The sequence below is a fragment of the Sturnus vulgaris genome, chromosome 2 (assembly GCF_052056855.1).
Source record: "Sturnus vulgaris isolate bStuVul1 chromosome 2, bStuVul1.hap1, whole genome shotgun sequence".
In the NCBI taxonomy this organism is placed as follows: Eukaryota; Metazoa; Chordata; class Aves; order Passeriformes; family Sturnidae; genus Sturnus; species Sturnus vulgaris.
The window spans coordinates 4,054,203-4,082,164 of record NC_142244.1 but is presented as its reverse complement, the minus strand read 5'-3'; the positions used below and the strand labels follow the sequence as shown (position 1 = coordinate 4,082,164).

General features: G+C 38.7%; 1 protein-coding gene across 1 annotated transcript; it reads right to left on the bottom strand.

The window, feature by feature from the left end:
* Positions 1 to 1,044: 1,044 nt before the first annotated feature.
* On the bottom strand, positions 1,045 to 27,022 carry TMPRSS7 (transmembrane serine protease 7). Its single transcript, XM_088156957.1, has 17 exons — positions 26,892 to 27,022; positions 24,557 to 24,624; positions 23,363 to 23,556; positions 22,509 to 22,547; positions 19,199 to 19,422; positions 18,440 to 18,444; positions 17,820 to 17,950; positions 16,476 to 16,588; positions 14,762 to 14,868; positions 10,074 to 10,210; positions 8,821 to 8,928; positions 8,154 to 8,264; positions 6,925 to 7,041; positions 5,633 to 5,810; positions 5,208 to 5,476; positions 3,290 to 3,426; positions 1,045 to 1,282 (listed from the first exon to the last, which is right to left on the bottom strand). Exons 1-17 carry the CDS (start codon positions 26,913 to 26,915, stop codon positions 1,112 to 1,114), a joined length of 2,133 nt encoding a protein of 710 aa, XP_088013083.1. The 5' UTR covers positions 26,916 to 27,022; the 3' UTR covers positions 1,045 to 1,111.
* Between the last annotated feature and the right edge of the window lie 940 nt (positions 27,023 to 27,962).

The window sequence follows — 27,962 nt, the reverse complement described above, 5'->3', positions numbered from 1 at the left end:
ACATGCTGAAAGAGAGAGAGAACACAAAGAACAGAATCTAGAAAAGCAAAAGGGAGTGAAGAAATCTCAGCCCCAGAAAAACAATACAAAGGGAACAAAACAAATCCCAACAGTTGACACAGAGATTGCGAAAGGGATTAATTGGAAAGCTCAGAAATTCAAACTACAGCTGCAGATAGATGGTTTTTGTTCAAGTCCTCTGTAGCCTGTCTCTGCTACACACACAGAACCTGCTGACTAACACTTGGCCCCTTCCTTCATGGAAAAGAGAAAAAAAAAATCACAGAAGAATGCCTAGAGGAAATAAAACCACTTTTGCATAAAAAATTCTATCAGGACCTTTTAGAAACACCAGTTTTATTTCAGCAAGGACAAGATCATTGCAATAACACATCACCATGTTTATTCATCTTGATAAGGTTGCCTGAAGCTAGAGAATTCAGATTCTTAGGTGAATGAACTTGAAAATAAAGAAATTAAAGCAGGAAATAAAAGAGTTAATAGCTTGAAATCATGCAGTTAATTAAAATGAAAGCAGGAGAAGGAATAAGCATGCAACAATTTACCACTTATAGCAGCAGAATTTCTGACCTTCAAAAATGAAGGCCCTATGGATTTGAAAGGATTGAGTTCACTTTTTTATAGTGTTTCCTCTCCCTTTCTCCCTGTCAGCAGTTCTTGGTGGAAGAGACAGGGAATGTAGTATTTGTCAGAGTGCAAACTGTTAATTGCTGCTTCACAGTTACTTCTGTATTGGCTGCACACATCTCAGAGGAAATTATGAGTAAGGCTGAAGCTCTCTGTTTACACAGTCAGTTATATCTTCAGCTTCCTGACATACGAGTGCACCTGCACTTAGTTGGTGCCTTGAAAATCAAGTTTATTATTGCACCTCCCCCCATGTCTCCAGACATCTGCATGGAATAACCACAAGGAACAGCCTCCTCCTTTTTCACCAAATCTTGAAACAATGGTATTTATTACCTCCATATGTGAATTCCAGAATCAGCGAGAAACATGAAAAGAAATTCCACCACAGAACAGTTCTTCCAAATAGGATTTTAATGAAGGTATCCAGGACATGTTTTATTACAAGAAAACAGTTTTCAAGTTACAAGACTGAAGGCACATATTTGTGTATCCATGGTGCAAAATTTGACACTCTTGTGTAGACACCTGGGAAATTTGGTCTTCCACATCCATAACCCCAGCTCACAATGCCAGTCAAAAACCATTTTCCATCTCCAATGCTTTGACATGACAGTGGTCCACCAGAATCACCCTAAAAATAATGTATCGAGTTATATGTGTTTACAATAGGAATTATAAAAACTGGGGGGAAAGTTCACAGGAGATATTTTGCATAATTCCAGTGATTATATTTTCATATTCACATAGTTCAAACAATTGATAGGGTTGTTTTTTTTCAAGCAGATAACATTACACAGTTTTACCGAAGTTTTCTCTTTCACAAGAGAGAAAGAAATTCTCACTCTTTAAAGACATTAATAAAGATATTACTTTGCATGGACTATATTTGAAAGTAAGTTTTTTCTAACCTCACACTTACAGCTAAACCTCAAATCTGCTAGTTAACATGTAGTACATTCATAGATTACACACTAAAACTCAAAAATAGCAAGCTTTTATAAAATGTTTTTAAACAAAATAACATAAGTACAATAAATAAAGTATTTAATAATTGTATGACTTCTTTCAAATTAGAGGTAAATGGAAACAGATGGAATCCCTCAATTGTTTTGTTTGGGGTTTTTCTTGATTTTTTTTTTTTAAGAAGGAAAAAAAGCCTAAGGATTGTCCTCTAGTAGATACTAGCCAACATATAATGTTTAGGGGCCCATAATGTCTTTGCAATTGGAGCAGTTAAAATGAAGTCTGTTCTAGACTACAAAACTTAATACAGCATCTCATAATGCTGCAATGCAGCAAAAAGCAAGTAGGACTCTTCCTTTATAATAGGGTATTCTTTTAGAAATACATTGGGAGAGCATCAGGTATAAAACCATTTGCCAACATTTGGGGAAAATTCCTTGGACCAAGCTTATATTTCCCTGTCAGGCTCTGCTGTACACACAGCATCTCTGAAAAAGACAGCCAGTGGCAAATTAAGCTATATCAAAACATTGGGTGCCAGAAACAACTTCTAAATGCCAAAGGTGCATTTGACAAAATTCAGATGTTTTGCAAGAGAAGTGCCTTCTTTCTAGACAAATATTTTTTTAGAGCTAGGAAAGTATTTTGCCTTCACTTGATAGGTTGTTGGGATATGCAGGTTGGAGGGAACCTCTTCCAAGGTGCTTAGGTGCCCCCCTCTCCTCAAAGTAGAATTATCTTGAATTGCCTCAAAAATGGAGAACAACAGCACTTTTCACAAAACAGCAATACCACAATTTGATTAGCTCCAAAAACCAGACACTGACACAAATGATTTGCCTTTACAAAAATGCAGCCAAAATGATGTCTTTCCTTGGCTATATCTTGAGCAGCCATAAAGAAATTCTCAGTTACTGAAAATACTTAATATCAATGGTCTCACTAACCTCTAAAAAGCTGCATTATACTCCCTCAGCCATTGTAGGCTCACTCATTTTTATGTAGATCAATGAAAGCTAGAACATCCTGAAGATTCCAGATGTCCATCATAAAAAAATGGTTTTATCATTATTTCAGCAGTAAATTTATTACTGTTTTAGCAGTAAATACATATGGTTTATATAAACTCAATATAATATAATATGGCATATAAAATCTGCACTATTAAGTGTCATAGAGATATATATATTGTGTATCTATGTGATTTTACTAGTATTCACTAGAAGTAAATTCAGCACTTGACATTTATCATCTTTCAGCTTTTCCAGATCAGAAATATCTTACATTCGCAAATTTATGCCTAATTGTCTCCATCTCATTATACAGTCCTGTAGTTCCAAGTTGGAGGGGAGGGGTCCTGAAAAGACACAAGCTAGTTTCTCAGTTTTTTCTTCAGCTGAGAGCCTATTATGCCAAATATTGCCTGATTTCAGCTTGTTATTGGGACTTGCAAATTGATTGGCTCTTGATCTGCTACTGAAACTTAATGATGCTACTCATGCACATAAAGCAGAACTCTAAACCACCCACAGAAGAGATTTGCTGACAGACAATTCTTACACTGTTCTTTTTCAGAACTGAAACATTGACCACAAAGTGGTCTGCCAGTCAACTTTACCCCCTATCATGCAACAAGGAAAGAGAAGTGCTTTGCAAATTTTGCTGAGATACGTACTTTACACCCATCTCTTTTCCCAGACGATAGCCCAGCACAAAACATCCTAGCTGTGATAATTCCATACGTGGAATGACATAATGTCTGGTCAATAATTTCTACCTCTGCTTTCTGAAGAACTGCTGAACCTTCATCATCTGGAAAACAAATTCAGAGCAGGGTGATTCTACAGAGCTTAGCATTTTACTCATCTATTGAAATAGAAAACAAAAAGTCTTCAGAAAATATACACGGGTACTTTTCACCATCGAGTTATTCCAGATTCCAAACTACTAACTGCAACTGAACAGAAAGCCTCTTCAAACTATCAGGCAATTGTGTAATGTGATCTGGGTCCTGCAGGCACACCAAATACAATGGCATCATCACTAGGATTGGCCAAAACGTTTTTTTTCTTTGTTTTTTCCAAAATGTCTCAAGACTTCTTAATTCACTCTCTTATTATTTCAAAAAGGAAACAGAATTTTGCAAAGATATTTAAATCACCACATGACAGATATGCAGTGAGGGCAGCATAACTGAAGGAGTTGAATTCAAGATTAAGATTCTGAGTCAGAGTTTCAGAATGCAAATTCTGACGGCATAAAGAAACAAGTTTCAAATTTCCTTCTTTCTGTCTGAAAGATTTGGTGAAACACCTCTTTTTTATAAGATATATTCTTTAAATATAACAGAATTATCCCACAGTTTCCTCTCCTTTCAATACAGCAGACCCAATCTCATCACCAGGTCATCTTTTCAAAATCTGGTTATAGCCAAAAAGCCTTCACCCACATATTCAAATATGCAAGCACTGGTTTACATCATGAAACTTTGTTTTAGGATTTGATAAAGCTAATATGTAATAAAGTATACTTTGAAATTAAAAGATTAATTTGGCACTTGTAGAAGCTGACAAAAGGAATAGAAAAAAACAGGAAAAAATACATCCCCCCATTTCCTTTTTGAAAGAAAAATTTTGTATGCTTATCTTTCAAATAACCAGCTTTTTAATTTCATGTACTGAAATCCTACTACTAACCAGCAGCCCAAAGAGAGAAACCACACCATGCATCCCACACCTCCAAGGGGAACAGAGGGGAAAGACAACACTCATATTTTGGGGTAAGTGTAGCTGCCTATACTAACAACATAAAATGGAGGGCATTCAGATCCATGGGACCAGCAGCCAAGTTTCCTGGGCATACAAAGGCACGTGCATACTCTGCCAGCTGTGAAGGTGTCTTAGGCTGCAATGCAGGATGTAACCAAAAGTATGTATTCTATCACCATCTGTTAAAACCAGGTGAGGCAGTCATCTTTATATTTTCCACAACCCACCCTTCCTCCAGGAGGATATCTTCTGTTAATGGGGCATTGAGTCCCACTGCATGACTGATAAAATTACATCATCCCACTGGGAGATGCTCCAGCCACGGGGAGGAGCCAAACATTTCCTACCTAGATAAAAACTGAGATCTGGAATGCCAAGGCAGCCTTTTTCCACTGGATCCCAGAGGAAAACCAGACCTTTCCACATCATCACTGGACCTTTGGAGTAAAACTGCACCTTCTACAGGAGCACTGCTTCAACAGAACCACAGCTGTCATCCAGGAGGACTGAAGCCACCATTTAATCAAATTGCTACCAACACCCTGACCAACAGGGTGTCAGGTTGTATTCTGACTCTGTCAGTGTTTTGGGGTTTGTTTTTTGTAATGTATTTGTATTTTAATTTTCCTAGTAAAGAACTGTTATTCCTATTCCCATATCTTTGCCTGAGAGCCCCTTAATTTCAAAATTACAATAATTTGGAGGAAGGTTTACATTCTCCACTTCAAAGAGGGGCTCCTGCCTTTCTTAGCAGACACCTGTCTTTCAAACCAAGACAGAAGGCTCCTGGGACCAAAGTAGCTCAATGGAAGGGATAAAACTCACCCGCTTCCTGCTTTTGGCCCCAACCTGTTATCCAGCACTTGTCCCCGTGGCGGGCTCTATGGGAGGAGGGAGGCAGGCAGATGGGCTGGATGAGGTGGCTCATGGTGTCTGGCCACGGCGTGCTCAGCTGCAGCAGCGCGATGTCGTAGTCGTAGTTCCTGCTGTTGTAGTACTCGTGCACCACGATCCGCCTCACCCCCGACACAAACTTGGCACGGCCTTGCATTTGCATGCCCAGGTGGGCACGCCATGCTCTGGGGTCAGCCAGCCTGGGTGGGAACAAAACAAGAAGTAAAAAAGTACCTTGAAACATCCACTGACAGCAGGGCTGGGGAAAGGGGAGCACAGCACCTCCATGCAGCTCAAACTCCAAAAGCTAAAGGCACTTGTGGATTCTGGACAGATATAGAGAGATGGCTGCTTACTTGCTCCCTTGAAAGCAGTGGGCTGCAGATACAAGCCATTCTTTGGATATCACTGATGCTCCACAGTAAGCAGCTCCCACAAAATGAAGGCTGACCTGCCAGGGCCATTCACCTTCCTCAGTGTTTGAGCCACCTACAATCCGAGAGATGAGATTGCTGGTCTTGCTACTGCCACAACCTGCAAGAGATATTTCAGGTTATAATGCCCATCTCCAGTGCTTTCCTTTAATGAGGGGGCTTTCCACACATGGCATGGAAGAACATAGCACTTTGAAATATTTTGAAATTTATTTCATTCCCTTGCAATAATTTCAAAACTTCTCTCTTTGGCTTCTCTATTAATGAAACAAGAGGTGACTCCATAAAAAGGCACTAGTCTGGAAATTTTACTAAGCCTTTTTTCTAGCTCTGCTGCAGAAATTAACCCCTAAATATTCCTTGTGTCAGAAATGTCAAAGGATCCATTGATTTAATAAGCATCACAATGAATATATACAAATAGGCAAACCCTCATCTCTTTTTGATACTGCCAACCCTGACCTGGAAGGAGACCAACACAGAATTTCAACATCATTAGAACACTTCTTGCCAAAACATTGGAGATGATACAAGAAAAATGTATGTGGAGATTGGACATTTTTTTGAGAAGCAAGGTGGTACACTCATTATTTTGTATAGAAATGACAGTCTGACAATGTGTATTACTAACAGGTGAAGAAGCCATGTATAATCAGAACAAACCCCTCAACTCTTAATTTGAAAAGCAAGGAAGAAAGACTCTTCTGTAGAGAGGTTACTTTAGGAAGATTTAAGACTAGAATCTAACTTGATACTATGAAGTATTGGGGTCTTCAGCATCTGGAAGAGTCAGAGAAGTGAAAAGTTCGTCGTTTTTTCCTCATTGCAGCTGTATCACTCCTGAAGTCCAAATACAGTCCAACTTCAATAAAGTGCCTGGCATTGCTGCAGACAACAGAAGTTCCTGCCTCACCAACCAACCAAATTCACTCTGTAATTAACCCTGCTGTCCTAATCCTTAGCATAGTTGCAATAAGCAGTACAGTTGTCTAAGGCTCCCAAAAACTTTAAGCCCACCCTCCCACAGGAACTTGGCAAATTCTGCAACAAGATCTGAGGTAAAATGATAGCTGATCATTACCCAACGATCACAGAGAGAATGCAATAAAAACTCAGCAGCCTGACTTGTACCCACTCCAAAACAGGAAGAAATAAAGTCTTTATTGTGTAAAAAGTTCAAAGTTCAGAAAGAAGAATATTTGAGAGGAACTTACTGCAGCTGCTTTCATCACTTCCATCGACACAGTCCACAGTCCCATCACATCTTGCATATTGTTTCCTAATGCAAATGTTATTCCTGCACTTAAATGTGTGCTTGGTGCAGGGAATGCCTGAAATAGTTTTGAGGAAAAAAACCCAAAATAACCATTGGCTCAGCTTAACACACAAAGACATGTCTGCACAGATAGAAGATGTACATGTATTAATAGATAGGAAGTAATATGACAAAAAAAGCATTTTGGCTGGGATGGCTTAACCTCAAAACAGAATAAGCTATTCAAACAGAACTGTATCTGTACGTGGGTGTGCATTTACTTGGCCAAGTCCAAACAAAGATTTTCTCCCATCCTTTCCCACAGCATTAACTCACACAGATATAGTAGTGAAAATTAGATGTAGAGCCTAAGGACAGCAAGAGAAAACATCCAGTACTCTGGAAAGGAGCTCTCCTTTGTATTTCAGTATTAAATGTGAAAGGAAAGATTGCAGTAAAAGCAGCCTTATTAATTGTATCCAGTAAAAAGGCAACCCCCAAACTCAGCATTTTCCTTTTTCCCTGTGGCTTGCAATAAATGAGGCCACTCAAACCCAATCTGTTTTGCTTGTCAACACACAGAAGTACCCTGTAATCATTTACACAGATTGTCTTGTCAGAGGGGTCAAAAAAGTTTTCTTTAAAAAAAGTCACTTGCAGCACTTTTCAGTTGTGCTCCCTTTCGTAAGTCCCTTTCATACGTCACAGCATCCATTTACTCTAAAAAGTTCAATGAAGTTCTGATTCAAATCTTTCATTTGCCTAATGCTAAATGTATGGCTTCCACTAACCTTATAACTCTGAAAGCTGCTACAGAGAAACCATAATTTTTATAGTTATTTTACAGATGGTAAAACAGATCCAGGAATTAATTTGCACAGATTATGCTGTAAAGAGATAAAAATCTCATATTCAAGCTTTAAATGTCTAGATTCCATCATGCACCTGAAGTACTTAATTCTTCTGCCAGTATTTTGCAGAAACAGATGTTCATGAGTATATTAAGATAAACAGTTTAAAAATCAGTAATGACTTGTTCCTAAGTGTATCAGAAGAATTGAATGGAATGGTATAGCCCAAGTGAGATTTGACAGTGCCTCAACCTTTTGAATGCAGCATCCAGAATTCAAGTCAGGAAGAGACAGACGACAAAAGAGATAAAAAGTTTATTCAGGAGAGCAGCCTTACTGTGGGTGCAGTTCTGCTCATCTTTTCCGTTCTCACAATCACTCACTCCATCGCAGGCAAGCACGTTGTCCTGCATTGCGAAGCTGGAGTTACAGTTCCACTCAGGGACAACTTAAAGAATATAAGCCCAATCAGGTACAGAAGCATTCCTGCAAATGCTAACACATCCCCTTCTGACTATGGCTGGATACAGCATTCATTCCTTCACAGCATGGTACAAGGATGGGCCTCAGTGCCACATTATGCATGGTGAAATAGAGCACAAAGGATTTCAGTGAACTCCCCAGGTGGAGATGTTTAGTATCACTCTCATCTACTCTATGAACCCCCCTTTGTAATCTCAAAATGGGACAGAACTTCATTAATAATTGCCTGCTTTTATCACATGAGGAAAAACTAAGACATAGCCTACTACAGCTATTATTGCACATGTAAATTTCTTCCCTGTGCTCCCCAGTGCCATACCTTCTTCATTCTTGGTTTTGTCCCTTGCCAGTTAACTACAAGTTAAGCATTCAGATAGCCTGTACTCGGATGTACAAAGGAAGCTGAAAACCTCTTTTGTTATCCCCATTAAAAATTTTCACCTTGTTTCAGCTGCCTTCTAAGATTAGAGAGTACATTCACTGTGTTTTCCAGTCAAGATCTCTAATAAGTGAATACAAACCACAAGAGAGTTCATCGCTTTCATCGAAGCAGTTGTTTATGCCATCACAGCGCTGCATCTGCTGGATGCATAAGCCAGTAGAACACTTGAAATGTCCAGGTGGACATGCTGGAGGGTAAAAAGGAAAAAAAAAAAACAAACGACAAAACAAAAAAACCACCAAGCAACCAAACTTCAAAATTTTCTTTTTACAAATACTGACAGCTTGTTTCAATTTACAGTCACTAAGCTGCTCCAAGGAATGATAAAGTTGATCTAAATTTAATGGTCTGTATACATTGCCAGCGCTTAAATTGAATTCAAATGTTGAAAACTGGGATTTAAAGAAGAGGAAAAAATGTCTCTAAAGTTCCAATTCATATTCCTAGAATATGTACCACAGGCTCTCTAGGGCTGGACCAAATCAGCCAGCGTTTTATGGTGCGACATAAGACTGCTTAGAATGCCACCTTTATTTTAAAAAGACAGCCTCGCTTCCAATAACCAAAATTTGCAGCACTTTGCAACTTTGGTAAGTAACCTGCATTGAGGTGGTGCATGAACTACATAATTCTGCCTTATAAACTAAAATAATCAATTTTCCCCTCTTTTTATATACTCTACATATATACACTGAATAGAGTTCCTCTTATGTGACAACTAACTATGTATAGAAACCACTGCTTCTCTATTACTTTAAAAAGAATATATAAGACTAACACAGGTGAAAAAGTACCAGTAAACAAGCTGTCTGTTTCAGGACTGGAAGAAACTGAAAGTCTCAGAGTTAATCAATTTTTGGAGCTGTTTTTTCAGCTGAGATTTCAGATTTGCACACACTATCTATAAACACATGGAAACACTGAAATAAACAGGTGGTTATTTGGTACTCTCTTCACGACCTACAAGCCTTATAGCAATAGAAACAGGGCAAACAAAAAGCTGGGGATGAAAACAAACAGGAACAGCAGACTTAAAGTGACTGCGCCATAGTCATAGCCATGCAGGAAGCTTTGAGGACTGTGCAGAAGAGCACAGTGTGCATGCAGGAAACCAGAGCACGCTGCACATGCCCACAAACCTCAGATGCACAGCCTAGAAAAGGTTCTTTGTTTGCTAGTCATCTGACTCAGTGAGATTAGAAAAGAAAGAGAACTGAAACCCAACAGATCATTTCCTGCATAAACTTAATTAAGCCCTACTGGACCCCCAAAAATGCTACCTCACAGATGTGAAAGGCAAAGAAGGGTTGGGAGAGGTAAAATCCATCTTACGCTGGCCGATGTTATAGCTGCCATACTCCACCAGCAGGGGCTTCTCCGAGACCTTGGAACTGCACTGCAGCTCCACACTGACAGCAGAACTCCTAACGTGGAAGACTGTTTGGTGATCCACATAGTAACCACAGTACCTAAAAGTGTGCAAGTGAGTTCCAGGGCAGCCTACACGTGAAAGCTGCCTTACACACAATTTAAAATGTCAACACCACTGAAATTCAGAAATACAGTCTGATGCCTACTTTAATTAAGAACCAAACCAAAAAATATTTCCCAGTAGTCACCCAGCCTTCATCCACCATTAACACTGTGGAAATTTACTTCTGAATGTCACACCTTCAAATAAATAGTCCCCAAAATAATGCCTTGGGTGCACATCTACTTTAAACTGCTATTTTTGCAAAGAGGTTCCTTGGACTTCTGCCTAGTTGCTACTTGATTCAGAGAAACCTAAATGCTTTCTGATGCCAGCAAACATTTAATCCATCCATAGTTTATTAATTTCTAATGTTTCTTTCATCAAATATATCAATCTCTATCTGGGGGGTGGGCAACAAAAAACCTACATTAAAAAAAAAAGCAACAAACAAACCCCAAAGCAAAAAAAAAAAATCCCACAACCAAACAAAGCCTCTTTGACAAGGGATCAATTATTGCTGGATCATTATTTTAAAATGGAGACAGTTTTCAGTGCAGTAAACCAGTGAAGAACATCAATAGTACAGGTTGTTCTAGAAATGGAAATAAAGACTCTCTCCTCTTGCAACACTTATAAGAAAAACATTTGGCTTTAATATTCCTGCCAAAATCTAAGTATGTACAAATCTTAATATTTAAGAGCACAGGGAGATGTATTGATTTTTAGCCGACTTGGCACACACGCTTGTTTGAGAGCAGTACAAGGTCACTCACTGACAACAAAATGAACACAAAGAAAAAAAGAAAAAAAGCATGTTGTGTTGTTAAATGGAGTAGTGGACTGTTAGCCAGAGGTAAATATTTCCCTTGTGTATTTTTCCACATCCAACATCGTACCAGGACTACTCTTCATGTCAATGAATGGAGAAAAATTGGTCAGTGATTTAAGTGTGAACAGATGTTGCCTCAGTGTCCTTGAGCATCCCAGTGAAGTCTGCCACAGGGAATGGACACATTCATATGTTTTCATGTATGCTTTATTTCACCCTACTAAAATGAAACATCCTCTTAGTAGATCTAGGAGATTCTGTTCCGGCAATGGGAAAAATAAAGGAAGAAAACAATTAAAAAAAACAAGACTCTTCTTTGACATCCTGAAAGCAGATGCAAAAATGCCAGTTAATTTTACAGCTTTTTACTATGGGAAAATTAATTGTAAGAGAAGTCCCAGACAAAGAAGCAAGCAAACAAATCCTCAAAACAAAACAAACAACAACAACAAAAAAACCACAAAAAAACCCCAACAACAAAACAAACAAACCAACAAAACCAAACCAAACCTCAACCAACCGAAAAAAACCCCAAAACAAAACGTAAACCCCAAGAAAAAAAACCGCCATCAAACAATAACAAAAACCACAAAAAAATCCCTCCAAAAAACCCACAAAACCACTATCTTGGGTTACAGTGTAAGGTGTAACCAAAAGTTTTCTACTATCACCTACATGAGCTGTTAAAATGGGTGGATGAGTGTTTCTTTGTCTTCTCCCTGACTCATGATAACTCCCTTGGGGAAGCAGCTGTCACTGAGGGGCCATCTCTGCTAACGGACCATCAGGAACTCCCCAGAATGACTCACAGAATGACATTATCCCATTGTGAAATTCCCTGCCCCGGGGGATGTTCTGAACAGTCCCACCTGCACATAATTTGGGGCTTGGGACACCACGACACCACCACCCTATACCCAGAGGACAAGAGCTCTTGACAGCACCACTGGATCTCCGGAGAAGGATGAGACCTTTCCACAGGATCACTGCTTTGACAGAACCACATCCATCACTGCAGCAGGACTGCAGCCACCATTTAATCGGACTGCTGCTGCCACCCTGACCAGCAGGGTGTCAGGTCATATTCTGACTTCATCAGTTTAAGCCAGTGTTTCTGTACTATTGCCTTTGTTGTAATTTTCCATTTAAATTGTAGGGCTGACTTCGAAGCTCTTGCAAAATATTTGTGTAGAGTTAATCCCTCGTGCTGGTTTGCCTTCTTCAAACCAGTACACCCATCCATCAAATCTATCAGCGTTGAGTGAGGACTTCCTACAAAAGGAATTCTAGTTGTCACTAATTTTACTGTTGTCTCCAATGCTCTCAACCTAAAACAGCCTGTCGAAGTGCACAGCAAAATGCCATTTACCAGTCTGATTCCCTTCAACTAGCTCACAGATATTTTCTACTTTTCTCGTTCTGTCAGTGACTTAGACAACTTTCCTTCCAACAAACTCTAGCAACACAAAAAACAAACAAAAAACAAAACAACGCCAAACCCCCCAAAAATTGAAGTTTGCATTGACTCCTTCTCAGACAAATAAAACAAGTTATTTCACCATAAGCAGAGGAAATTGCTGCCCATCTGTGGAAAAGCTGAAACAGGTACATCTCGTTTACACAGGGGGAAATGCCATATGCTCATGGGATTTGCAAAACAAAGCTACAGGCCCTCAGGAGCCTTTTGCTGGTGTTTTACTGGTCCTATATCCAAGTCCAGGGCAAATGGAAGTTTCAAAGCACCATCTGTAACTCTGTGCCATTGAGAGAAACAGATTAAGGGGATCCTGTCCCATATGTTGGAGAAGTGAGTGAGATAGTTTTTCAGGGGATGAGCAGATACACGCATGCTGTAGCAGAAACAATGGGATATTGCACTTTTTTTTTTTAAATAAAGCACTTCTGTGTTCACATAAACCTCTAGTGGTTTCTCATAAGAGATTCATTGGTATTCCTGCCTCTGAGAATTTCAGGTAAAGAAGTTAATCAGCTGTAACTTCTTTGACAAGGCAGTGATGTCCATTGGAAGAAAGACAAGGAAGAACTGCATGGTTGTGTCCAGTGTCCCTGATTAGACAAAGCTTTCCCTAGAGGTCTGAAAGAACCTTATCTGCACCACCTGCTTGGTCCCAGTGTTTACTAATATCAGTATCCCATAGGTTCTTAACCACGTTTACCTAAGGTAACAGAATAAGGATCCCATAGGCTGCAACTGCAAGAAGCTGAAAAAATGAGGGTCCCCTCTCTGCCCCCCCCATTTCATTAAAAATTATAATTAGGAGTAAAAAGAAAACATCACCATGTTTCATGCTCGAAGTCATAATTTCTCCCCTTCAAAAGTAAATATAGAAGAGAAAAATCAGAAGTTCAAAAGCCTTACTTTCAATGAAACACACACTCTTTCAAAGGAAAGCTTGTCTTGGACTACTACTATAACCAGTAACTTGCAACAGAAAGCAGAAGCATGTGTTCTTGTGCAGTACTTCAAAAGTAAGCCCGAGTGCCCTTCTAAGAGTCATACCATGGACATTTAATTCTGTGGAATGCAAAATTGGCAGGTTTGTCAAAAAGCTGCTCAGATTCTTTCAGGACTCTGTCAGAGAATCCTTCATTATGAATCTGTTATCATTTTTTCCTCCAGATTTTGCCTTTGTTTTGTACCTCAGGCATCCCAAATATCACAAATCTTTCCATTTCTGTCATAAAAAGACCACCAAAAAACCCCACAAACACACTAAGTGTGGTGTGATTTTGACTGGTGTTTTTGTGCATTCATCTAGTCCAGCAACCAATTCCCATCAAGGCACAACTATAGGAGCTTCAAACTGAATTTTCACTCTATAAATACAACACACTATTGAAGAACATATACATTTTTTCTTCTCTTTGTAATTCTTTCAATTGTACTCTTAAGGACCTAGTTCACCTAGTTCCAGTGGTGAGCTCAGAAACTCAGTTTCAAGACTAATATTGCTGAGGTTTCCATTTGAACAAAGTTTAAGAAAAAAGAAATCCGATGATTTAAATCTAGCCTTGCCCCATCATCCAGCATTCCAAAGACGACTTCAAAACTGAGGAAAAAAATGGCTGGACAACGTGCTGGGAAAGCAGTAGTATCTTAAAAAACTCATATTTTAAAAAATATTCCAATAAAAATATTTTAATAAAATATTTAATTAATTATTAAACTATTTAACAAACACTTCAGAAATACAATGATCCCTTTGATGCCACTTTGTGCAGTTTCTCTTTCAAGAGCCGCTGACTGGAATGGGGAAGCAGTTACAGTTCTATTTCCAATCATCTCACTGCAATGGCTTTCACCAAGAAGTTAATTAGACTCACCGTCCTCTTGAGCAATCATGGAATTAAGTTACACTTAAAAGGGCTTTAAACAGACCTTGTTTAATGGCCCCAGAAAACACACAATTATTTTAGGGTTCACAGGACATCAATCTTCATCCAACTCTTTCCATTTCTCTCTCTCCAGAGAGTACCAAAGACTCTTGTCTTCATCTTCCCAGTACTTTACAGTAGAATATATATACATATACACACATACATTTGATAAAGATTGCTACAGCATCAGCTAAAATGAAAGAATGGTAGGACACCCCAGTGAATTACTTCAGTCCTTGTGGAAGCTTAGTGAACTGCAGTAGTATGGGAAGGTTTATTTTGGAACCATTACATTAATAATCCATGAAGAGTACTTACATGCGTTCATTAATTTTCCACCACCCTCGCTCACAGCCTTTAATATTCTTCTCACTAATGGTATAGTTATGAAACTTCAGAGCTATACCAAGGCTCTTCTGTGGAGTCTGTCGTGAGCAAGAAAGACAGTGCAAGCAGTCGTTTTCCTTTCGTGGGCATAGAACACAAAAGTGTATAAAGGTATTTCAGGAATTAGGGAGCTTGGCATTGCCACACCCTGGGAGCTGTGTGTGACACACCCTGTGTCACCAGCTCAGCAGCCAGCACTTTACACACTTGCAAGCTATTCGGTCCTGAGTCAAAGCAAGGGTTGGCACAGCCCCACCACAGCTGCAGGCTTTCTCCCCCTCTAGCCAATAGCCTTCTCATCTTCAGAGAGCCACTGGCCAAAGAAAGCGGCTTTTGTATCAAGATCAAAGCACTCAAACACATCCAAATGTACTTGTGTAGGGACACAGAGCCCCAGAGGATTTTTAGTGTTTAGATACTGCCTGGAATACTTGTGCTACCTTTGTAATGCTAGGAGTTACTTCTGCCACAATATTATAGCCTTCTGCTAGCACCTGCTCAGCCATGCATTCTTTAGTATTTTACAAAACATTTCTAAACCCAGCAAAATCACGAGTGTTCATACTTAATTGGAAATTCCTTTCATAAAAGGAACCGAACCTTTTTTGCAGTGTTCATTCAAAGACAAGGGCTGATTCAGGGCAAAAATCCAGAAACGAAAATTTTTCTCCCCCTCTCTTACAGAAAATATAACTTGGGAAACAAGTGAAGTTTCAATATTGCACAAAAACACAGTACTGAAAATGAAACTGGTTTTGAGCAATAAACCTTTCAATCAGAAGTCCAGGGTGAACTGAAGATCGTAAATTTAGCCCCCAAAAATTGCCTTATCATTCTAGAAAGGGAGGAGGCTGTAGGTTATGGCTAGCAGGACTTAATTTATATTGCTATGATTCAATGTGGATAGCTGCTAGCTTAACAAGTAATAAGTAACATAAGCAGAAAGATGGGTAAACAGTGGACCTCATATCCATTGCTATATTCTTTAGAGAGGAAAACACTGAAGGGTTAACCCTACATCAGAGACCTTATTTTAGCAGCACTAATAATGAAATACTCATGGCAGAGAAAAAATAATTACTTTAAAACAATGTCAACTTTCAATAATTTGCTTTCGGGAGAGTATCTGAAAAGATGCAGAAAAAGGATACCAAATTTTTAAAAAACGGTCTATGGGCTTGTGCTGATAGGACAGACCATTCTGAAGACAAACTAAATGTATTAGGCATACGAAAAGATACCAGAGAAGTGGCAGTAATAACTAGGTTATAGGAGGGTTTTTTTGTACATACTTTTCATCCAAATTTCTGGGGAGTGGGAAAAGAGGAAACAGAAAACAGTCGAGTCTTACATTACCTGCAATGAAGGAATTCTGCAGGCTAAACATCAAAACCTATCTTAGCTCTTCACCTTTGTAATAGGACAGCTTAGGAACTATGTTCTCTTCCTTAAAAACAAGTGCACAGAAAGGGGAAAAACTGATACAAACCACCTGAGCACAGCCAGCTCCTCAGCAATGCCATTTCTATAAACTACTGCATCTGGGAGGATGCAGGTTACTGCCAACTCAATCACTTCTGCTTTACTTTAGCTCTATGCACCCAAAACACACAGCAGTGCCTAAAGACAGACAGAATCATGTTACCTGGAAGTTCCATGCACACAGGCATTTTGGAGGATAATAGCTTGGGTAATATGGACTTGTGATTCTCCCTTCATAGCCAGTTTCCTCTTTTGTCACTATTGCTTTTCCACACCCTAGGGAAAAAAAAAAAAAAAAAAAAAGAGGCAAAGTTTGGCAAACCTTGATATACTTTCTGTAAAGCTATTCAGTGGGCTAAAGCATCCAAATTTATCTGAAATCTATCACTGCAAAGCTGGGCAGAAGAGGAACTACATTTAGCTGAATTCAAGTTGTATTAAGAGACCCTTTCCAATGATACCTACAGAAGACAAAGGATGTAAAGATCCAGGGATGAGTGCTGGGCTCTGCAGGACCAGAAGAACACACTAAGGTTTATCTGTATTATTTCACTGAAGACAGTTTTGCAAACAAGAATACCAATGCATCCATACTGCAGCACTACACAGGGACCTCTAGCCTTAGAATGCAGCCAGTTAGAAGTGAAATGGAGAATATACTGAACTAATCAGCCTTCTGGAACCCAAAGCTTTCTTGTATGACTGCTCAATGGGTTTACAGATTTCATTAAAGTCAAACTCACACACGCACAAAGAAACGAACAAAGAAAACCCAGACTTGAACAGAAAGAAAACCAACCCACCCACAACCCACGCAGAAGAGAACTTGAAGTTAATTATTATGGAGAATTTATCACATGCATTTGTGATGGTATATTAATGCTTAATTAATTACTGTCAACATGAAAAGTATGCAACATCTTCTTGAGCAGCTTGAATTTCCCTGTGTTGAATTGTGTGAGATTTTTCTCCTTGTGCCGCTAGCATGATATTCCTTGTGCTATTTGTGATTATGATCTCACCATTTCTTAAAGATTGAAGCAATACAGTCATGGACTTAATGCACAAACGTTACTGACTCTTGTGCTCCTGAGGAGGCAGGGACAGATAGCAAATTCAGACAAAGCAACTGAAGATTTATTTTCTGAAAGAAGTTTTTAGTGCTGACATCCTTCCAGCTTTAACACGATCCCAAGGCAGAAGGGAGAGCACTGCTACACCTGCAATAGCAGCCCCATCTGCTGGCACATTGCAGCCCTCGCCAGCTGAATTCGGGGCTGCTTTCAGCCTTTTACCTTCATACTGCACAACTAGTCTGATCAGATTACATTACACAACAGGAAGGCACACAGCAGTGCAGAAGAGATGAAGGGGAGACAGGCACCTGTAAAAAGAAGAAACTCAGATACAGGAATCTTTTTTTCCATTGTCAGAAACACGACAGACACTTCAGGATCTTAGAAGAAACAATATAATAAAAGCACTTCTAAACACAGAACAAACCTACTTTCTTGTGCAATGACCTCAAAATAGCCATGGAATTCCTTTTGCTCCTTTACTTGTGCTGCCTTAAATATTACCAGCATGAGATTATTTGTTGACACAAGTGACACCAATGAATCAGCTGGTTCACAGGCTCTGAGGGGGAAGAAGGAAGAGCAAATACTTAAGCAAACGCTAAAAAGCAAAAAGCTTAACACATGACTCTCACGCTATGCATAAATTTTCCACTAGCTCAGATCTTACCTACTTCAAAGTCCAGTCAAATCTCCATGCTCTTGAGCACAAAAGTACCTGTTACAATGCCAGTTAGAACCTCAATACTGGAAATTCTTCTTACAAAAAGAAGGAAATTGCAAACATGAAAATGAACATGGAATAGTTAGTTCTATGAGATAACGACTTTCAGCCTTGACTTCCCAGTAAAAATGAATGAAGCCAAAATTGACAAAAAGCTGGAAGAAAGAAATCTTATTTTATTAGACCAACAGTTTTATCTTCTTGTTGGGGAGTGGGAAAGACAAGAAAGTTATTCTTCAAGTCAAGAATTCAATTCTGAGCCAATCAAGAACTCTCATTAAAAAATTACTTTCCATATGCATTACCTAGACATCTTCAGTCCTCTACAGATACTAACATGTAAGTGAACACCATCCAAGTCAATTTGAGATAAAAATTAGTATAGGATGGCTCTCAAAAAGGACTGAAACGCCAGTGCTCTGGTTTTGAGGCTTATACACAGTCTGAAATGCCAGAGAAAAGGGTTTCAGGGGTGAAAACACTGAGTTTTTTGTCTACTTCATGAGGGTGCTGTTGTTTCCTTTTGACTTATAGTCCTATGGAATTAATTATCAGGGATTTAAAAGAAAAAGTCTCTAAGTAAGCATAATGAATCTTAAAGAGAGAAGAAAAAAAAAAGTAATAGTCCACATCCCTCAACCCATCACAGGTTCAAGTCAAGATTTTTATAACCCTCTAAACAAATAGAGCAGACCAAAAAAAGCACTGAACTAGTGAGTGTCAGTAAGAGAAAAATCACGAGACTTAGTTTCAGAACTTCAGTCTTTATTTGGAAAGCACTTCTTTTCAAATACAGAATATTTTGCTTAAGGGAGGAAATTTTGACATTGTCTCTTAGTCAGCATCTGTTTCCTGATAAGAAACAGAAAATTTTGTCCAGTAACATGTGATTTTTTCATAGGTCTGTAGCTAGGTGAAGATGCATTCCAGTTGAAAATTTTAGTTTTAATTTGTCAGGTGTTATGTAAGTAATACATGAAGATCAGAGCAATTTTAACAAAACCAAACTAACCAAAAAAATTAAGATGACGGGTCTTCAGAAAAAAACCCAAAAGTTGTCAATTCTTAATATACGTTTATACTCACCGGTAGAGTATCTTTGATTGGCATCAGAGAGTCATAAATGGTGAGCGAGTCAGTGATGCAGTTATCTGCTTCAATCTGCAGGGATGCTATTGAAAGGCGGATGAGGTGGCCCACAGATGCAATGAGCTTAAAATAGCAGATTGTTCCCTCCGAGGTAGCTCGGGTATCCAGAGGAAAGTGCTCATGCAGTCGATCAGCATAGACATCATACATGCAATTTGTTCCTGCGAAAATGTCACATATTTCAACACTGGATGCAATCACTCCAAAACTCCTAAATCCACATGGCATTAAAACAAGAAATCCTTGTGTTAAACTGAAGTATGAAAGCATATCAAACTTGGAAAACAAAGTATTAATAGAAGATAGAGTAGTTGGGGTTGTAAGAGATCATCTGGTTCCAAATTCTCTGCCATGACTGGGACACCTTCCACTTGACCAGGTTGCCCAGAGCCCCATCCAACCCAGCCTTGGACACTTCCAAGGGGAATCTACAGCTTTTCTGGGCAACCATCCTTACAGTAAAGAATTTCTTCCTACCCTAAACCCAAACCTACCCTTTTTCAGCTTAAAGCCATTCCCCTTGACCTTGTGAAGTACCCCTTCTTGGCTGTATGTGTCACTCACTGTTTTCATCTTAGTTACAACTCCGTGGTCAAAGAAGAGTCTATTCATAACAAGTACAGAGCATGGCCAACAGTGCTGTAAATTCAGTTCTTGCAGGATATTTGCACTGAAGCAGTGCCATTTTGTGCAATTTGCAGTTAAAGTTCTGTGGAGTCTCTAGAGGATAAATTACTTCATTCTTCACTGGGAGATACTCATCTACATTTAAAGGAACTGCTTGCCCCTATGGGCATTAGGATATTTAAAATATATAAAACAAAATCAAAGTAAAAATGCAGTTGCCTGTCTGTATCCCCCTAGCTTTTTTATTGATTAAATGTCAACATTTTGATGTTTTATCATGACATGAGTTAGAAGTGCTAGCAACAAATTCAGATTCACCAAGTCCTTCAGTTTGGAAGGAATGCTAGGACTTTTCTTGCTCAACATTCTGCTCAAATCAGGATCAAAATGAATTCAGACCAGAACTTTGTTCTGCCCAGACTTGAAAAATTTTGCATCATTAGAAATCACGTTTAGAAATGAAAATACTGTGAAATAAAAATTATGCAACCTACCCTACACAACATTTATAAAAAAAAGGGTAAAAAATTCAGTCATAATTTAGACAAGGATAAGAAGATTACCCTACTTGCATCCAGTTTTCCAATTGAGCTGAAACAACTGCAATTTCCAAATAAAAGATATTGAGGACTTTATTTCAAATTGCATCTGACAGTCAGCAAAAAGCTTAGGGAGTTTTTGTTTTGTCATATCTAAAACTCTTAACATAGCTCTTTGAAAGATGAGAAGGAAGGAAAATGCAAATTAGGGAGAATAAGATCCAAAGTTAACATTTGCATTAGTTTCTGCCTATTACAAACATAAGTCTCTGAAATAGTTACCATAATGGAACACCCAATTAGAGCATTGTGAAAATTTACTAACAATTGTTGAGTCAAATTAAATGTTGACCTTTTGACCAGCAGTTAATCAAGACAGGAAGTGGCAGGCTTTGTCCAACTTCCACTTCTAAATTACAACCTTGAAACTAATGCTAAGAATGTCTATGAACAATCTGTAAGGGTCATATTCCATTTAAATGAATTACAGTTATACCTATTAAAAGCTTTGTTTAAGTCATTGTTCTTCCTTCTTCCTTGTTCTTATCTCTTCCCAATAACATTCTTTTTTATAATAGTTATTTATGCTTATTTAGTCACCCTTAGCAGAGCCAACTTTGATCATAATCTCTAAAATTATGTAACTACCATTATTTCTACTAATTAATTAATAATGGAATGAGGTCGCTGCTGCTATGGAGCACAGTCAAGAAAATTCAAAGCTGACTCTAGAACTACAAGTAGTTCAAGCATGCTGGCTTGAAACCAAAGCTGGATAGATTCTTTACCCAAGCAAATCCAGTTCAACCAGATATTACTGCAATGCAAGAACCTCACATCAGAGGAATGTCCACAAGTCCCTTCTCTAGCACCATCCTTCAGTAAATCTGCACTCCAGTCTGTGCCCAAACCAACCACTGGGTCCATCTCCATACCCAAAGTTAACTCCACTGCTCCTAAAATGCAGCCTGACAATGCTCATTGTTTTTGTCCTGCTGCATGTTCACTTTCACCTCTGCATCACATTTCATACTTCTAAACAGACATGGCCAAAGAACCTCAACAAATAAAATTGCACCAGTAGAGGATTCTCAGCTACTGTGGCCATCCATGTTGTTCATCCTCAGAAACTTCATTGCATGTATGCTCCATGCTTCTCACAGATACCAGCTGACACCTGTGGCCTACACAAAATCTCTGAAAGATCTAGAATATGGCAGGTCATCTTTCTCCCTTCATGTGAAAGATACTATGTAAGTCCTAAAAAGCCTTAGCAACAATACTTGTGTTGTGCTGTTCTTAATTTTGTCCGTTTTAGGGGCTGCATTCTGGAATAAATTGGAACCAAGTTCCAACTGTGCTAATTTCTCCACCCTGGAACACAAAACTGGGAAATGAAATAGCTGTGCAAGTAAACACCGAACTCTTTATAGGAATAAAATTCATGTAAATGAAATGTGATGGAAGCCAATATTGTTATGCTTTGCAGTTTAAGTTGAGAGGCTTTAAACAAGTGAATGCTGTAGCAAACTTGAGTTTTGAGAAATTATGGGCTGTTAGCAAACCCTAAACATTGCAAACCCTGGCCCACACTCACCCAGCAGGTCTACAAATAGTGTCTCCCACAACCCTGGCAAAATTTGACTGCCTAAAGTAATTATTTTAGGGAATACATTCAAAAGAGTAACTCACCATTAACCCTGGAGAAAAGGGAGTTAAGTGAATAAAGGATGAAAGAAAGCATTGCTCTTGTTCAGCGTATTAAATTAATTACTGTTCGGTTTAGAAAAGGTTAATCTGCTGGACAACACATTGAATAGCAAACACCTGTTTCAGTTTGTTTCCTACTATGTCACCAAGTACATCTAAAAATTTACCAGGCAGATTAAAGGCAGACAGTTTCTGTATTTGTTACTTGCGAGATTCTTGGTCATTCTTCTAGTAAGTCAGGACTTAAATTCCAAGGCTGAATTTAACCCTCTTAAATTTAACACTGAAGAGTATCTTTAAGGCCAAGTCATGAACTAAAAGCTTTGTTCTCCACTTCTCCTCTGCAGGAAGATGCCAAGAGGGTGAATTACCTGTTCCTGTTGTTGACCAATAATCTGACCGAAGACCTGCTGCATAGAAAAAGAGTTGTGTGAGTCTTCTTGTTTGCCTGAAATCCAGAATTCAGGGTTTAATTCAATCTCGCCTCAGTCCTAACACTGAACACACAGGACAAAACACTTCTCTCAGTGAGGGGGGTTGCCACAGCCCTCTTAATTTCTGGAAATTCTGCAAGCAGAGGTGAGGCAAGAAGAGGCTACATGACAATTAGGCAAAGTCAATTGAAGGACTGAGAAAGAGGTAGCCAGGAGGTAATTTTCTCATCTTTTAGCCATAAAGTCTCTCTCAGCTTTCAGTTTGACAGAACTGTTCTGTCTGATGTCCTTAAAATGGAAAATCATTAAATGATTTGTAGCTAAATAAGTTAAACGTGCTTGAACCACATGTTGTGAATTTGTTCCCAGACAAGAATGGCACAGGAGTTATTTACCAAATGGGCAGTTTTATAACGTTTTTGAATCTTTAATAAAGGAGTGATAAGAATCTTATCACCTTAACCCTTCTTTTTATGCTTTTAAAATCAGAATCAAAACGCAAGTTTGCCTACAAAAGTATCCATTTTACCTCTTGACTATGAGCATAAGCACTGCCAGTACAGGAAATTTTGCAATCACTGTTTACAAGGACAACTTGTACCTTGATTTGACCTCAAATCTCATTTTTATTTTCCTTCTCACTCTTTTTTTTCCTATTAAAATTTTAGTATTAGAAGCTAGAGATGTAGAAACAAGATTTTAATTTATTTATAGAATTTGCTACTCCAAGATAAAAAACACTTGCTTAATGAAGCATTTCCTCAAGGATATGGATATGTTCTAGTACTAACCACTTAGGACAATGGAATCCATGTCAACTGCAAGGCCCTGAAGACTTCCCACCGAAGTCCTGTTAATGATACTGGTCTGAATGGAATCCTTTAAAATGGCAGCCACACAATCCTCACACAGCACTTGCCCCTTCGCCTGTGGTACCACAAATACGATCCAGAAATGAATAAGAAGGCCTCCATTGTTGTTGTTACTGAAATAAAGAGCTCAGATCATCATCCTGTTGGAAGTTCTCTGAACACCAGACTCTTAGCCCAAGCTTCTGAAGTACAAATTCAGAAGTGCATGGCTCATTTCCATATTTTATAATTACTTAAACCCACTGGATGTATATTTCCCCCTTAAAAAACAAACAAATAAGACAAACCCCAGAACACACTCTTCACATCCAGTTGGGAATATTCAATAGGCTGATTTCCTGAGGGTTCCTAACTTTTGAGATCTATGGAAATCACATTGTCTACACATGAATTAGAGCTGGACTATTTCCTAAAGATCAAAACCAGAAACAGTATAACAGAAACAATAGAATTATCATCTCCAGAGCTCTCAATTGATATGTATCTCACCCTGCACTGTGTAGGGAATGATTCCTAGACAATTTAGGTAACACCTTACAGGCCATGTACAATCACACTAATCTCTATCTCCTTAGTGAGGAGAAAGACTTTTAAATGAAACACAGCCTGAAAACCTCCAGTTTCTGAACCAGAACTGCATTTGGTTCAAGAGGATTCAAATAACTAAACTTCTAACATTAGCTGCAAACATTAACGTTAGAGTAAGAATACTTTATTGCATAGAGATTTCCTGCTTCTTAAATAGAAAATAGTTTTATTCCATAACATTACTTACAAAATACATGCAATTTAGTCAATAACAGAGTTGTGCTCCAACAGCATGTTTAAGTGGTTAAACTTCTGCAGGAGCCAAAGGATCACCAAACCTCTTTATTGACATTTCTTCTGTTCATCTGGCATTGTATTTCTGGCAGACAAGGAACTGTTTATATGACTTTAGTTTGCCCTTACTTTTGTTAAGTGAATTGGTATAGGTTATAAGCCTATTTTCCTATCAGTTCAAGTACATAGTAAATACTTTGAATCATAACCATTAAAAATAATCTTGTTTTGTGGGCTTATTACATTATATACTGCCCAGCAGAAAAGCAATTACATCAACTACAGTTTTACCTGACTTCTGAGACAGTGGACTGCTTGTAAAATTTGGAGAAAGAAGAAGTTGTGTAGACCAAGTTCATCTGAAAGACAAAGTATAAAGATTAAGCATTCTGAAAATCAGTCACACCTAGAGATGCTGTATGCCTAGGCTTTCCTAGGAACAACCTATTTTCCAACAAGATTTTGCAACATGCACACACTTCCAGACATACATCAGCCAAGCTAGGCAGAACAGGAGATGAACAGATCAGCTCTTCAATGCACCCATAACAAATCTAATATCCCCAGGAAATCAAATCTTCTGCCCATGGCCAGCTGACATATACAGCAATGCTCTTTCCATATAAATGATTTTTCAAAAAGATGCACATCCTTCACCCAGGAAATCCCAGACACGGAAGGCTTCCCTATCCTGATGCTAGAACTTAAGGCCAAACTTCAAAACGTGCACACAGTCACTACACTTTTTTTGTGCTGTTACTAAGGTGAACAGCACATACCAGAGCTTTTCCCACAGCATCAGAGAAAGACTGAAATAGGAAAGGGCCTCTGCAGACCATCTAGTCCAATCCTACTGCTCAAATCAAGGTCAACTATGCCACATTGCTCAGGGCCATTTCCAGTTGATTACCTTCAAGAATTGAGACTTCACAACTTCCCTGAATGAGAACCCCAGTGTTTGATTCCCTTCACAGCAAAGGAATTATTTTTTTAATATTTCCATGGAATTTCTTGCACTTTGATTCATTTTTGTCTATCTTCTTCATCAACAGCTTAGTATTAACATATTTCTTTCCAATACACACAGTGTAAAACGTGGAGAAGCAAAATCTCTGCCTGTTCCCTGCTGAAGGACTGTCTTTGGGGAAAGCAAGCTCCTGATTCTCCCTGTTGTTGGGCTGTGATAATACTAGTGGGACAATAACCTTCCTCTCCCCCTCCTGTTCAAAGCCACAAGGTGGCATGTACCTCCAGCTGTTCAGACCTCACTCTGCTGCTTTATGATTCATGTGCCAAGGACTGCGACATAGAATGTTTCAAAGGCTGTAAAAATCACATCCATATTACTCTCTAGCTTTCATAGTTTGAAACAGGAATAGACAATAATTTTAAGGGCCTAAATAAGGTGAGTAGAGCTCAAGCTTTCTCCTGATTAAGGTACAAGGGATTTTATGCATTACTGTTACTATCAAATGGAAAGAACCTATTTTGAGAGGTTTTCCTACTGCCACCTGGGTTCTCTGGGCCAGCAACCATTAACAAAAGGGTTTTGAGGAGAACAACAAACAAAATCCCAACCCCCTCCCCCACTTCTCTACTAACAATTTTAGTCAACAGTTAAGGTTGCCAGTTTCAGCAATGCAAAATCCATTGATGAGTTCAGGCAAAGTTTACAGATAAAAAAATAAATTCCAAGTAATGTTCAAGTAGGAGGTGGTGACACTGGCAGCTCAACACCTTCTGTCTGTTGCCTCTCTCCACCATGTATGACAAGGTCAGGATGCTCTGAGAGCAAAACAAGACACAGGGAATACAGGACTTTAGAGGTGCTCCATGGAGAGCAGGGAAAGGTGGTGCCCAGCACTGGTTATCTGGGAGAATTTAAGGATTAATATGCAGGACTTGGAAAGAGCTGGAAAACAGGAACATTAGTTTTCACATTAGAAGATGACAATTGGTAATTATTGAAAAATTTCTTAGTTGTATCTAGCATTATTTTTTTGTTTAGCAGTTTTCACACAGTTGCTTGAATCCTTACGTGGACAGTACTACAGATCCTAGCAACAATGTATTTTTTTTCTCCCTACACCAAATGTCAAATTCCCTTTTAACCAAGATTCCCACCCTTTTCTTCCCACTGTAGAGCAGCTATTGATCCAGAGTTCTATTTCTGCTTTGGACTGATGCAAGGTATTTGGGAAGAATAGTGGTCTTTACAATACCTAGTATCAGAAGGAAATGTAAATGTAAATATGTTTGTGATCCCTAGGGTAATTAGAGATGCTTGAAAGCAGTGTAAATGCAAAAGATTTCATCTGTTTGATGTTTCAAAAGTGACAATTGTGTTTAAGGACTTTTGTAGAATTTTAGTCATAGATCATAATTTATGGGTGAAAATATGTAAAGTTTTAAGTCAAATGTAAAAACCAGATAAATTCAAAACTCAGTTTGTGATTACCAAGCTGAAAGCAGTCAGTTCCTTCACACCTCCAGACAGCCACTGCTTGCACATAATCCTCTGGGGGGGAAGGGGTAGAAGAACACCATAGCAGCCTCAGTGGCATCTGAACATCACTTGTTCACAGCTCTGATCTTTTCTGCTAACCAAGCAGCCCACCCATCTTACCACATGCTGCACAGTCTGTGCCATAGAGAGGAATTCCTTTGACTCTTTCTGCCTATATTCTGGAAGAAACTCTATGTTGGCAACACGAAACAGTCCAACAAAATACAGTGCATCTTTGTTTTCTGCCTGAACTGCAAGAAACAAAGTAGACAGTTAACCTTTTCTTAATAACAATTAAGGTTTTTTATTAAATTCAAAACCAAATTAATCAATTTGGCCTAATCTACTTTCTAGAAACAACTACCCAAAGAACACTACACTTATATAGCCAAACTGTTCTAGATGTATGTGTACCAAGTTATGGTTAATTGAGCTCCTGTTACCTACATACAAGATAAGATAACACCATACAAATGAGCCAGCATAACTAAAGCCAGTATCAACATCCACATTCTGGAGCATCCCTAAGGTATCTTAGGCAGTATTAACATCAGGGGCCTAAAGAGGAAACATAGCTTTTAATGCTTAATTGCACACATTTATTTTACGCCTCTTTTACTTGCTTAAATCTATTCTGAAAAATAAAGGACTTACCTGAACTTGAGAAGGCCAAGAAACACAGTGGAAGGCAAAATTTCTGAGGAATCAAGCTCATAAAAGCCTGTCAGGTCTGTGCAAATCAGCTTGCACATTAAAATGTTTTGCAAAATGCTGAAATAAAGTTATGCTCCCTAAAGCCAGCTTTTCTAATTACTTGTTAAGTCTTAGCAAAGACAAGCCCCCCTTTTTAAAATTTCCATGTTTACTTTAGAAGCAGCCTTCAGGACAACTGAGATCCTAAAGCTGTCTGAAAGTACTATTGGTGATAATGATATATGGAGTTGGCATGAACTTTCAGCAACTCACCAATGAAGAGCCACAGTAATGTCCAGGTTACAACTCCTAAAATGAATAGAATGAGGGTAAAGAGAATTATTTTGTTTTGAAAATTCCATAGCAACTTATCTTTTTTCTTCAATTTCTCATGCTTTTTCCTTGCCAGAATCCTCTTTGCCAACTTGTCTTCTGCAGATACCATTTGGACTGAAATGTTGGCTGCCTAAAATAAGGTGAAAGACAACAAAAATCGTG

Bases quoted from the DNA above. Each gene is read 5' to 3' on its own strand.
- TMPRSS7 (XM_088156957.1), bottom strand. From the start codon at position 26,915: ATGGCACAGACTGTGCAGCATGTG. The intron at 24,625-26,891 runs GTAAGATGGGTG...TTTGTCTTTCAG, and splicing joins CACAGACTGTGCAGCATGTG to ATGAACTTGGTCTACACAAC. The intron at 22,548-23,362 runs GTTAGTACTAGA...TTTTCTATGCAG, and splicing joins GGATTCCATTGTCCTAAGTG to CAGGTCTTCGGTCAGATTAT.